At 41.7% G+C, this 14,278-nt stretch overlaps 2 protein-coding genes across 6 annotated transcripts in view; both read left to right on the top strand.

The window, feature by feature from the left end:
• sobpa (sine oculis binding protein homolog (Drosophila) a) overlaps positions 1–8,646 on the top strand; it is a 46,013-nt gene extending 37,367 nt beyond the window's left edge. For all 4 annotated transcript variants that reach the window (XM_030391330.1, XM_030391332.1, XM_030391331.1 and 1 more), the window contains 2 exons: positions 113–2,159; positions 3,700–8,646. In XM_030391330.1, coding sequence (XP_030247190.1) covers positions 113–2,158 — 2,046 coding nt within the window. In that variant the 3' untranslated portion in view covers position 2,159; positions 3,700–8,646. The remainder of the gene's footprint in view (positions 1–112; positions 2,160–3,699) is intronic.
• A 4,351-nt stretch (positions 8,647–12,997) lies between these two features.
• The window catches only part of rock2a (rho-associated, coiled-coil containing protein kinase 2a), a 36,037-nt gene continuing 34,756 nt past the window's right edge, over positions 12,998–14,278 (top strand). For both annotated transcript variants that reach the window (XR_003987143.1, XM_030443888.1), the window contains exon 1: positions 12,998–13,893. Coding sequence is in view for 1 of the 2 variants with exons in the window: in XM_030443888.1 (XP_030299748.1) it covers positions 13,795–13,893 (99 nt within the window). In the remaining variant the exon portion in view is untranslated. The remainder of the gene's footprint in view (positions 13,894–14,278) is intronic.

The following is a 14,278-nucleotide window of genomic DNA, read 5'->3' on the forward strand; positions in this document are numbered from 1 at the left end:
GCACTTTAGAGAAGATTGTGTTATATTTCACCAAGAACAAATTAGAAGACTTTTGTATGCAGGGTGACAGGTGCTGATGCAGCATGTGTACTGTTTGTGTTTTCTGTTGCAGGTGTGTGACTGGTGCAAACATATTCGCCACACTAAGGAGTACTTGGACTTTGGTGCTGGTGAGCGGAGGCTGCAGTTCTGCAGTGCCAAATGCCTGAACCAATATAAGATGGACATTTTTTACAAGGAGACCCAGGCCGCGCTGCCTGGAGCACTGTGTAACCCAGGACATGGGGCTGGTGGGGAGGGTAAACTGGAGTGCAGTGGAGGGGTACAGCTGCTCACTCCTGAATCATGGGGAACACCGTTATCGGACCTACGGCGTAAAGCTCCCTCACCAGGGGGGCCTTCCACCACTTCTGCATTGGCCCCTTCAAGTTCTTCTGCAAACTCACCCTCAGACACTCCTGCTGTCTGCTCCCCTTCCTCCTCATCATCAGCCAAGATACCCACACCCAGACCCCACGAGAGCCCCACACTTCCTCCTCCGCCTGTTCCCTCTTTGCACCCACCTGTTGGGATTCCCTCTGGTAGCCCTCCCATGGTAATGACACCCCGAGGACCCATGCCCCTGCCGCTGTTCATGGAGCATCAAATGATGCAGCAGATGCGTCCATCATTTCTTCGCCCCTCTGGCCACCCTGGAGGGCCCAATAGCCCCCTGTCAAACCCTATTATTCCTGGTATTGGTCCACCGCCTCCTCCTAGGACCATTGGTCCAGGATCAAGCCCAATGCACAGGCCCCTGCTGTCCCCACATGTCCACCCCTCATCCAATCCCAACCCTGGCATGATGCCCCCCCACCCTGGTATCCCCATGCCAGGCCTGCCCCCTTTCCCCCCAATCAACATGATGCACAATGGACGCATTCCTCTACCCCCGATGATGAACTTCGGCATGCCATCCTTGGCTCCATTGGTACCCCCACCAACTCTCTTGGTCCCTTACCCTGTAATTGTGCCCCTCCCAGTCCCAATCCCTATTCCAATCCCAATTCCCCTTAACCCCAAAGCTTCTAGGGACCAGCCAGAAAAAAGTGGCTCCATGAGTGGTGCTCGAGAGTCCTCTGAAGCTTCAGGTTCAGGGCCCCACTCTCCAGGGTCATCTGGAGGTGACAGAGGTGAGCAGAAAGTCGAGCCAACTGGTACAGAGCATTTTTCTCCTGTACGCAGGACAGGACTGGTGGACTTGACTGTGAAGGCAGAGGACAATTCGGGCAGCCTGTGTCTAACCAGCGGCCCTAGACTGATGGATGGGGTGATTGATCTAACTGTGGGCCAGAGGCCATGCCAACAGCAGGTAATTCAGAGGATGCTACCTGGGGTCAAGGTCAAAGTAGAGGCAGAAGCTGAACCAAGATCTCCACCAGTTGCTGGGCTGGGGAAAGAAGGGAAAGGTAGTCATAATGGGGGTGAAGGGGCACCCTTACAAGGCCTCCTTAGTGCTACAGAGCTGGAAGGGGCCACACTCCCAAACGCACTGGAATCATCAGGCCCACCCTCCAGCAACAGCAGCCCCTCTCACAATGCTGATCCTCCAGTGAACCAGCTACATCCATGTATCTCTGCTATTACCCCACCACCCTTACCCAGCACAGCACAGACCCAGCCCCAACCCCTGCCCCAGTTTCAAACTAACCCTGTTGCCCCATGTAACGTCATAGTCAATGGTACGGGATGGCATTCGCTTCTCACCTCTGCCTTTGAGTCTTGTCCTGATCGAAGAGGAGACAGTGTTGCAGGAGAAGGAGAGGCAGAGGAGCAGCCAGCCAATGGTGAGCTGGAGCGTGAGGCACTGAAAGAGAACAATTGCTCGGTTCGAGATTGGGAGACAGGGAAGCGGGGCCCAGTGCAAGATGAGATGGCAGACACAGTGGAGGGTAAGCCAGACCCTGACTCCAACTTGGAGGATGGTGAGCACGCCTATGCCCTTCCGCTGCTGTCTACCGGAGGCTGTGTGGTCATCCAGCCTGTGCCAAAGCCCGGCGCTGACAAGACGGCCATCCTGTCCTGCTCCATCAGTGCACCTTTATCGGCAGCTGGGAGCCCTGAGCTAGAGCCACCACTGAAGAGGAGGTGTCTGCGAATCCGCAATCAAAACAAATGAGGTGGGTTCACCCCACTGTGCTCTCAGTAACACTTACATGCAGTTGTGTGCACTCTGTATTTTAGTACAGATTTTTTCAGTGACATTTTGGAATTCACTGTAGGGTACCCATCAAATAATCAGTCAGTTTTGATGTCTCAAATGTCTCTCAGTCCCCAGTGAATATCTATAAACTCTTAAGATCGTCTACTTCCACAACAGTTCTTTAATGAGTAGTTGATTATTCTTTCGAAATCTTAACATTTCTTAAATTTGCTAAATTCTGGCATTTATTTATTTTTTGACCAGTCTGGCATAATAATTTTTAAGTCGCACAATATAGCTAGTCACTTCATCAGAATTTCAAAATTGGATGCTTGATTCAAGGGAGGATGCAGCTTGTCTTCCCACAGACAGTGCTGAAGAGGTAAAACAAGCAGCAGCTTAATTATTCGACTCCTTCTTGAAGGGGTTAATGAACCAGGAGATGACACGATTTGAAGCCCATTTTACATTTCAAGAAGGCATTTATACATGTGGGGATGGAGGGGGATATGCCAGGATTTCTCCTGAACGCACACACACACACACACACCATCATTCATGTGTAGAACATTCAAATATTGTAGGTTTATAATATATATATAGGTTTTTATGGTATGAGGTTATGAAATAAATTATTATGAATGACAAAATAACTGATGTCATGCATTTCTTGCCATTTAGTTAAACATACATTTTCTAAAATGTACACGTGTATTTCCTCAGGAGTTGGCACATTGCTTCAGAATGTGCAGCAACGTCAAAGATTACTTGTTGCTTTACTTTGACAGACAGAATACCTCCACGAGCTTCAGAATAGAAATGGGACGTCGTTCCTGACAAGGGATTTATTCAGCACATTAATACAAATTTAATGATGCACTCCTCGAGGTGTTAATTAAATGAAATTCTATTCAAGAGCAATTGAAGGCCAATTCAAGTTGTGGTAACATGAGGCGAGTGCTCTGAATTAGAGTAATTAATAACGACAAAAGATGGAAATCAAGCCCCATGCACCATTAGTATTGCTAAAAGGAGGCGAAATGAATCATAGATGTGATGGAGAAAATGTACTGTAACCTTCTGATAGCTAAAGAAACCCTGGTTTTGATTACTGATAAGGAAGAGTATTCTGTTAGCTGTATCTTGTTGTATCTCACCTTCTGCACTTCTGCAATATCGCAAGGTATTCATGATGAAATAACTAAAACATCATGTAAAATTTATTTTGCCAGAAAAGCAGATGCTGAATATTTCATTCTTTATTTGCCAAGAAGTGTCCTCAAGCTGATTCTAATTACATATGCTGAAGAGAGTAAATCAAAAATTAAGAAGCATGCAAGAGCATTTCATCCTCAGTGTTTTTAACATTAAAATTGCTCTTGCGTGGTCCATGTATGAGCTCTGAACTCAACACTCCCTGTTTTCCCACTTCCCTTAAAATTAGAGTTGGGGCTGCCTGCTCGTGGGGTTGCTTGCCCAGCGACACAGTCTAATTCTCCTCCCACTCTGTTTCACAGATGGACGCTCTGAGGACCACAGTGCCATCAACGACACTCACTTGTCCACCCCCCACCTCCAAATCCCACCCCTCCCAACTACACCACCGCACATGTGCACACACAAACATTTCTCCTGTCCTCACTCATCGTCCAGTCTACCAGCACCACAAATCGCCTTCGACGACTGATGAGAGTCCAACCAAACACGTTGATGTGTGTCATAGTAGAGTGGACAGGATTGTGTGACAGAACTTCTACAGACTTGATGTCATGGCCAGCAGGATTGCTTGACCTTTGAACTGCAGACAGTATCCCTGCCAAAGCAGGACTTTACCCCGCTGCTTCTTTCCTCGTTTAAAGACTCTCAGCTCACACTGGCTCTTATAGCTTATCCACCATCCCCTATCAAAGCAAGTGCTCCATATTGTCTGTTACTATGGAACGCAATATATTGTGTCCTGTATTCAAAGCTGCTGCTGGGACATTAGTGAAGGAGCCACATAGAGAGATTTTGATCCCTCAGTGAAATGCTCCTCCATATCAACAGGTACAAATATCTGCTCTGGTAAGTGTTATTTTTTGTCACACAGTTTGTCACTGAGGTATAGACAGACACAGAGCAGGCAAACACTGGCAAAAAGTCTGCTCTTTCTTCTCAGCCTTTGCTTGTGCACAACTGGCAAAAGTGCACTTGCCAACCTGACACAAAGTGTTCCAGGCGATTGAATGGGTCGTACCTAAAAGAGAAGCACAAAGATGAATACAGTAAATGTAATATGACTGAAGGTCAATTTAAAAAGATATTTAATCAGAGGCTAGAAAACAGTCCTTGGACATAAAATTCCCATTTGTGTTTAGAATTATTCTTACTGAAACAGCAACAGCATAAGAGTATAAAATATTAACCTTCACCAGCAAGTAATGTTGTTTGGGTGGAATCATGCAATCTCTGCCATTTTCCTCATCAAATTGTTTGCGATTAAACGTCACTGAATTTAAATGTACATTGTCACAAAGAAGGAGGCAGAGTTGTCATGATAATCATTCCAACTATTGACTGGTTCACTCCCTCGGGAATGCGGTCTGTGTGCTTAAACATTAAGTTGTGCTAGCAGCAGTAATAGGAGCCCCTGCTGTTTTCAAGGCTTACTGCACCTTTAACAGAACCGGGCAGTCATGGCAATGTAGGAAGTCTGCCAACCTGCAGTGGGTACTCGCTACCGCAGGCTAGTTCTCAATCTTTTCTATAATACATTACCAGTGATGTTCCTGTTATGGGTTAGTTTGAGACTGACTGCACTGAATTTAGAGGGGGCAGAGGGAAGCCAGCGCTTTCATAAATAATTCTTCTGGGACCTGGAGGAAGACTGCGGAAGTAACACGGCAGAAATATTTCTACAATAAATACACTGAGGATTCATTTTGAAAATAATTTGAGAAACATGTAAAAAGCTGTCTCCAATCCTGCCAAATTGCTTATTTTTTGCCAATTATTATTCCTTTTAAAGCCAAATTTAAAGCCAGTGTTTTCCTTGATTCTGTCTCTTTTTGGGCAGTTTGAGTAAATGCAACACAACTGTCACCCTCCCTGTTTGATCTGATCCAGTTACGCCACAGCTTAAGCCTGTGAGCTGGGACGCCATCAGACAAAGCCAGCATTTAGTTTACACTCCTATGGAGGAGGTACATTGTACCCATGCGAGACAAGGTATTATCATATGCCAAAGGCCTCTGGTGTGTTGAAGCAAAACATGTCACCTAGTTTTCAGTGGAAATGGGATTCCAAGCTGAAGATTTGACCAGATAATTTATAGTTGCCAAAATAACAAGCACTTATTTTGAAAAACGAAAGGAAGACACAAGAGAACAGAAGTGGATGTCAGACGCAGTATTACCCCGTTGTCTCTCTTTATGGTTTATTCAATCCATAAAGGCCTACAATATGTCACACTGAGAGTAAGGTGAAATACAAATCTGGAGTCTAAAGATTAAGCAGGACATGAGTGATCCCTAATCATGAGTTAGATGTGTAGATTGCTTTGCAGTCATCTTATCTCACTGTTTTCCCTGAAGTCTTTGTTTTAATTCTGTCATGGTGAGACATTATGTGATTCATTCTGTGTCCAAATAAGGCCCAACATGTACTCACACAAACTCACACATCATAACCCACGGCACTCATACTCATGCCACACACACAATGCACATAGTAAATTTGACTGTGTGTAGGAGTGTGTTTATGTGAGGCAGGTGCAAGCAGAGAGCCCAGTTGAGATTGCAGAGTGTTGACTCAGAGTAAGCAGTGTGCAACTCTATCTGTCGCCTGTTAGTCAGGCATTTAGGCTTAGCTTGCCGCTTGCCAAGGCCCAGCTTTGGTGTCACTTTAAGCATTTCCTTGCCCCTCCTTCATTTCTCTCCAAGCAAAGGTAGTGAAAATGTTCTTTTTAAGCTGTCTTGTCTGCCTGTTGCTGAATCACATTTGACCTTAAGTAGAGATATTCCTTTATGTCATTGTTTCACAGATGCGAATCATAAGCACATTTCTAAAATTACAGTTTACAAAAGAATAGAAATTGAGCAATTTAGTAAAAAAAAAAAAAACGAGATTTCCCTGTAAGTTGTCTTATCTTGAATCTTGCAAGTGAAAGAACAGAAACCAGGTTGATGTATCAGAGAAACTGGACACTTTTGTCTCTGTGCTGTCTAACAAATGTGTGAGTCATGAAACCAGGGCCATAGCCGGGATTTCAGAGGTGGAGTCCTCAATACACCCCTCATAATTTTGTCAAGAAAACAAAAAAAATCATTTCTCAATTACTTCTTTTTATAATTATATTTTATTTATTCAATAATACTCTATGTAAATGTTGTTCGTTATGAAACCTTTTATATTATGTATTTATTATAATTTAAAGAATGTAAAGCCCCCAAAACATACAGAGGACATCAGTATTCTCAATGGTAGCTAGAACCCTGTACAAATCCAAGACACTGGTACCAGTGTTTTCCCAAGGTTTGTGGAAGACGTAGGTGCATGTATTTTGTGGGGGATCTGAGGGCCCTCCCCCAAAACTGTTGAATGTTTTTCAATTTTAAAAAAAGAATTTAATGTAATTTTGGACTGATAATATTACCATATCTGGGTGTAAAAATAGAAAAGCAGATAATAACATCACCCTAAAAGCTTAATGATAAATCTTGCTAAGCAGGACAGGTTATAGTTTTGCATTTGTTAATATACGAACCTGAACCTGACTGTTGTTGAATGTCAGTTTTCAAAATAATCCATATGTCCTGGTTTACTCCTGTCTTTATTGCTCCAAGCTTACACTTTAGCAGACACTGCACTGAGCTGACAGGCTGCCAGCATATTCAAAAACATGAAGACTGACCTTGAAAAGGAAAAAGACAGATATCAGTGTTGTTATCATTGTGGAGACGCATGATCGTCATGTAGGCAGCTTGCCATAAAATGCACTCAAGACATTGATGTTAATCAGAGGATGAACTCTTTTCCATTTGGACTCTCCATGAGCTTTCCTCTATCGCCACCCTCAGGACAAACATCAACATGAAATCGGAAGCCAAATTGTTCAGCAATGTGCTGAAAGTTAAATAGATTAAATAGATTGTTATGACTTTGAGTTGAATGTTAAGCTACACCTAGCTGTTGATTATCTTAGCCTAGCATAAAGACTAGGAACAGTGAGGAAAAGATAGCCTGGCTCTGTCCATAGGTAAAAATCTACCTATCAGTCCCTTTAGAGGGCACTCATTAACACATTATATTTTATCTATTTCAAGTCTTTATGCTAAGCTTGTGTTTTTCCCAAAATGTTGACTTTTATTATCTTCTGCCACCTTACAATTTAGCTTTGCTACTAACTGATCTCCAACAATTAAATCATTATCTTTGCAGAAATATCATTCTTATTTAAAAAGGTAATAGGGACTTAATTTTGACTAAAATATTCTGTTTTGTCTGCTTTTTTCTCCTGCTTGACACCTTCTCACAAACATTCAGACACACACACAGACAACATGCACGTTTTGTCCTTAATCCGGCACCATGTTGTGTTGCCGTTACAAATGGTACACTGCCCAGGTCTGAGACAGATATTGAAGATATGAGCTCTAGCCTAACTCTCAAGTGGGAACCCTGGACAACTGAATCAGTCTTTGTGATGGCAAACAGACTCGTGACAAATCTCCAGCATTCCTTTTTTGATGATGGACTACAGGCCAGGTCAACAGCCTGAATTATGCAATGACAACTTACTCCAACCCTAATATAGACAAGTGGTCCACAGACAAAATGAAACATGACATGACTTCATGTTACTGTTCAAAAACAACAGAGAAGTTGCCTTAACTCTTGCTTGTATAATCTCTACAGTTAAGACAATGATGCTCGCTTGTAAAGAAGACTATCCCTTCTTTGTACAAAATGAAATATACCAGAAACAACAACTTTGTTATCTTGCTAGTGTCAATGTATAGATGATCAGCTTTTTTCTGTAACTTGTATGAACCCTCACATTTTTGCTAAGAAGAAAACCCTCCTCCCAAATTCCTTGTTCCCAAACATCCAATCTGTTCAACGTTTTAACTTGTGGTGGACTGTCAATCTTTTTGTGTACATTTTATAGTATTATTTATTGTTGACAAGATTTGCATTTGCAAATTATACAAAAAAAGTGAAGGTGGTTTGACCTGAGCATTCTATTCCAATGTAAATGCCTGGTGAACAGTGAAAAGCTTTTTTTAATTATTAAAAATGGAGAAAACAGTGACATGAGGAGATGATCTTCTGTCTTTTTATTATGACGTTGTAACATGTACATAACATGTGGCCAAAATTGCTTTGAAAAAAATAATCATTTTTTGTGTTGTAACAGTATTTGTTTTATCAAGTGAATTGCTCATGAAGACAAATAAATAAGAGGCACACACAACCTTGTTTCAGATGGGTCATATCTGCTTATTCTATGGACGACATGCACAAGGAACCTGCACACATAAAGGTCATTAACTTTAAAAGAGATCCCATTAAACTGTAAAACCTACCATCTTTCTTTTAAAATATATTGGAACATTTTGAATTGATTCATCACTTTATCGCTGAATTTACAACCTGTCAGAGAACCACCCAGAATCAGAAGAAACCTGTGAAAATCACAATTAATAGCTGGCATGTGAATATCGGATGTGTCGCATTGTTTAGTCATCTTTTTCTATAATAAGACCTTTGACAAAAACACGGAGATAAAGCTGTGCAGTGTGACAAATGTGACATTTTTTAATAAGGTTCCTACATTGCAGTTTACATTAGTCAGTTTGTTTACTGTGTATGAACAACAATATTACATAAAGCAAAATGAGAATCATTTACCATGTATGAAAACATTTAATTACAGAGATTATTCAGTGTTCCCCTTCGTGCATCTCATCTGACCTTCCCTTAGGAACCCATGGCAATAAGCTAGAAATTGTCAAACAATTTTAGATAAAGTTTAAGATGCCAACCAAAACCAGCTACCGAAGAACAAGACTGATGTAGCACCCACAGTCATGCTAACAGCTCTACAGTGTGATAAATAATAAATGTACAAGTGATTACGTGTTTAAACACATTTTAGAATATTGAATCATTCATAGCTAGTTGGGCTTTAGTTAGACCATCTTAATATTGATGACTAAGATGGAATGAATTAAAATAAAAAAGCTCTATATTGTTAGATCAGTAAATACTGCTTACAGTACTGTTGCTGATGATTAGCCCACTAGTGACGATTGTCAGTGATTAATTGATACATTGATTGACACAGGCTAAAAAAAAATGCAGAACAATCATTTCATTAATCACCACTGGAGAATGACATGTGCCCACTCTTAGCGAAGCAGCAAACCATTTACACTAAACCAGTTGTTTGAACCCCAGTTTGTTTGTGTGTTCAGTGAGAGAGAAATTTGACTTTTAGGTCACAGCTCTGCAGATGAGATGTGTGGATTTAATGGTGTCTGGCTCCATCTTATGGCTTATGAAAGCACTGACTTACTCCTGAGTGTTGAGGTAATGGAAAAGGCGTAATCTCTTCACAGGGAGATATACACCAATCAGCCACAACATTAAAACCACTGACAGGTGGTGTGACTAACATTGATCATCTTAACAATGTAATGTTCTGCCGAGAATCCTATAGTCCAGACACCTATGTGAATTCCACTTGACACACAGCAGCACCCATCCAAACGCAGTTGTGGACCAAGTACACCCCCTTGTGGTGACAGCACTCCACAATGACAATCCCCCCCCCAGCAGGACAATGTGCCCCTTCACAAAACAAACACAGCTCAGGAATGACTCGAGGGACATGACAAAGAGGTCAAAGTATCGACCAGGCCTCCGAATTCCCCATATCCCAATCCAATCAAACATCTGTTGGAAGGGCTGGACCGAGTCCAATCCATGGAGGCCCCAACGCCCGACATAACAGGACCCAAAGGCTCCACTATCGGTGCCAGACACCACAAGACACCTCAAGAGGTCTTATAACCATGCCTTGACATGAAGAGCTGCTTGGCTGTACAACTGGAACCTGCACAATATCAAGCAGGTGATTTTGAAGTAGTGGCTGATCGGTAAACAAGTGGACACAAGACTGAAAAAAAAAAACGGAAAACACTGTGAGAGACTTCATTAAGACTGTCAGTCATATCAGAGACTGTGTTAAGTTGATTAAACAATGAAAATTCTTATATATGCACTGGCATAAATTTGAGGTAATACATTAATCATGTACATGATTACAATATACTATATCTCTAAAAAAAAAACCAACATTGTTCCATTACACAATCAATCATGGTTGCCGGTGTTTTCACTGAATATTGTAACTCAGGTAAAAAAATATTCTCCTCATCATCAGTAACATCAGCATATTGTTTAATTCAAATAATATAAATATTAATCATACACATAAGCATATAAGCATTAATAATACACTGAAATATCTGACAGGGTGACTTGAGAAAATTAAATAAACCAATTAAATATACCAAGTAGCCTAATGATTCTAAGTTGTTAAAACTTTTAAACTGGTACAACTTAAATTCAATAGTCTAACTGGTCATTCTGAGGTACGCTGTATTTAAAAAAAAAAGTAAATTCAACTTACAGTGTGTGCATCTATAACATTACTGCATTATTTTGTATTATCCTAGGAAGGCCTCATATTATTCAAAATAATACATTATGTCTCACACATAGAATATTTTGACAAGTCACACTGACTTTGGTAAAGCACAGCTGTAAAAGAAAAAGACTTAATGATGTCTGAATTCCATCTAGCTGCATCACTTGCCTGGTGTTGTGAATGCTTGCTCACTGTCATGATCTACTTGAAACTGAACAGAGCCATCGTTGATGTAACATTAGCTTTACCTGCTACAAAGACTGCCTTGGAATCATACAGTTACACTCATGTAGGATCAATATATTTTATGCACAGATAATGGGAACTTATCAATTTAAACCCATAAATTTAAACCTGTTTAAGTTAAAAATAGTTAATAAGCGATATTAACTAAACTGATATGACAAACCAGCAAATGTTGTTGAGATAATTTGCTAGTGCTAAAAATAATGAGAATTTCATTATCAGCAGGGGTGCAGTGTCTTTCTCTCACCTCTGATTGCTGCTTTGGTAATCAAAGGCTCAATTAAACTTCATCAACAATCTGGGCTTAAAAGCAGTGAAATAATAACATCCCAGCAGCCACATGTTTCCAACAAAATATTTTTAAATATAAAAATAAAATGGAAGAACTAAATACCACACAAAATGATTGATTGCGTAAAATTGATGTTCCCTGCAGAATGGAGGCTGATGCGCTATTGAATTAGCCAGAACATCCTGATCCTGTTTTGGTGCAGATGATGTGTGAGGTACCACTGCAGTTCATCAGTTGTCAGTCATCAATGTTTCACACAACATTTCCAAGATATCATCTATCGAACAAAGCGCTATGAGGGGTTTTCCTTGGATTTTCTGTAACTAAAGATTATATCTCTACAGGCGGTGCTTGTGTGTTTATCTGTTCCAGCACTGTGGCTGTTGCTCCTGATGCAAACTAACTGTTCCAAATAAAGAAAATGTAAAATGCTTCATTTCCTGTTCATGACAGAATTTTTCCCAGGATAGAGCAAGCACACACAGCAGCTGTGTGTTGTACAGCAGATGTAAATGAATTCAAATTAAAAGTCTGGTGTGCTACATCAATAAAAGGGACACTTTATCCGTATGAATATAAAATAACAGTTCATTATAATGGAACAGCGACTATCAAGTTGGAGCACGGCGAAGGGATGCAACTGTGGTCCAAGTGCTCCCTCTGTAGTGTGAAACAGAATACATCACATCTTCTGACTACAGCACCCACTCTTTCTGTCTGTCTGTCTGTCTGTCTTTCTTTAATACAGCTATTACAAAGAAGAAGTTGTCCTACTATATTGATCTCTGTAACTGAGATCATTGGGGTTAATTTCAATGATGTCCTGATTACTTACAAACTCAAACTATTCCTGTTTTTTTTCCCCAGAACAACCCAAACATCGATATTATTCTTCTTGTTAATTCAATCTGTGGTTCTCAAAGTGGGATCTGGGAACCCCCAAAGGTCCCAGAGGCGGTTCCAAGGGGGAAGTATTTTTTCACCTTAATACATCCAAACCAAATGACAGAATGTGTGACTGTTTTGGCCACGCGTTTCACACCATTCTGAAATAACACATCTAAGAGGCGGGAAAAATGATGACATGGGACACCCTGGGTCCAGGACAAACCTAGTCAGTTTAGGGGTCCTAGACGTGAAACATTTCTCAGTCACAAGGAGGTTCAGTGTTGGGTATTCTAAATGACCAGCCTGTTGAGTATTGCAGAAACCCATTAATGTATTTTCATGAATTTGGTGGACAGGTTGACTGTTTCCTGGAAATCTAATGTGTCTAGATTACTGGAGGTGATATAGAACTGAAAGGCTGGAACCCTTTTTTTGTGAATGAAAGGTACACTAGATATACTGTAGAAATTAACTTCATGTTTAAATTTCACCTGCAGGAGTGTTGTACGAGCAGCTACTGGGTAGTAAGTAGTACGATACGTGCTATTGTGTGTGCCAGCTAATTATTCGTTTTAAAATAGGCTGAATGTATAAAAGTGAAAAGTGAAGTGAAGACAGATGCAGACAGAGAGGTAGAGGTGCAGAAGCACAGGGGGCTTATGGGTAATTGAGTTCTTGGTGTGTTGATGTCAGGGGGAGGAGAGAGACTTCCAGACTGAGTCAGTGTCTGTCGGTGTGTGTAGATGTGAGTGTACGGCGAGGAATTCATCCGCTGGAGGACTTTTCTCCACGAATAAAAACTACTTATCCTTGTGAAATAAGCCGACACCAGGGACGAGGCGAGGAGGACGAATGCGAAAATGCGAGAAGAAGTCCAGGAAGAGAGTGAGTGCTTATTAAAAATTCAGCGCGGGAGAACAGACATTATCGCCTCTTCTTCAGATGACTTGTGGCAGCACTGAGGAGAAACTACAGCACTAACGGGCTCCGAACGTTATTGAATGGGGTGAAACGAAGCGGAATTCTCTCTTGAAGGCGAGTCCAAAGCTTTTCCAAGCGGCCAAAAAACCAAAGGGAAGGGGAGGAGAGGGGGGCAAAGAAAACGCCCTGCTGCCTGTTGCTGCTATCTCCACATTCAAACTTTATCGCCGAGTTGGAAAATGCATCTTTCACTTACCAGGAGGTGATAATAATAATAACTCCAGTGTGACGTTATCTTTATTCGCTCGAAGCCAAAGTGCAAGTTGACCGAGGACGCTTTCACTTGGCAAGTTTCGGGAAGCGGGGAGTCTCTGCTTTGGGAATATTTTTCTCCTCATTGTGCACACTATTCCTGTTGGAGGCGATTTGGGTGGGCTTAGAGCCCAAGGCTGCTCCGCTAGGCCCACGGCCATTAGCCAGGAACAAAGAGGAGGTTTCACATGTAAACTCACACAGTTTGGACAAACCTTTGCATATTCTACTCTACTTTGACCCACCGAAGCTGCAGTCATGTCGCTCGGCGCCGAGAGGCGGATGGAAACCCGGCTGAAGAAGCTGGAGGACATGATCAGGGATCCCAGATCTGCCATAAACCTGGAAAGTTTGCTGGTGAGTCAAGTGGGGATACACCTCATAGATTATTCATGATGCCGTGTTGTCCACTCGCTGAAACGCTAGACACGCATGCACACCTTAAGGTAATTGTTATTGCTGTTGACATTCAGCTACACATCTGTCTTTTTCTTCTTTTCTTTTCAACCTGTAACCTGCTACTGTTAGCATTGTTTTGACATCAGGCGACCTGTGATGCTGCACATGAATATTCTTTATTATTTTTGTCATACACACTAAGCTGCACAGTTTGTATTCTGTCCCGAGATCAGATACTTGGCCATAATACCCCAGTTCCAGAAAAAGCAGTCTAAAGAGGCTGATGGTTGATGTACTGTAGGTAGGCCTGATTAATAGTTAAGACTGAGTGCAGACAGTGCAG

This window comes from Sparus aurata, chromosome 16 (genome assembly GCF_900880675.1).
Source record: "Sparus aurata chromosome 16, fSpaAur1.1, whole genome shotgun sequence".
Taxonomy (NCBI): domain Eukaryota; kingdom Metazoa; phylum Chordata; class Actinopteri; order Spariformes; family Sparidae; genus Sparus; species Sparus aurata.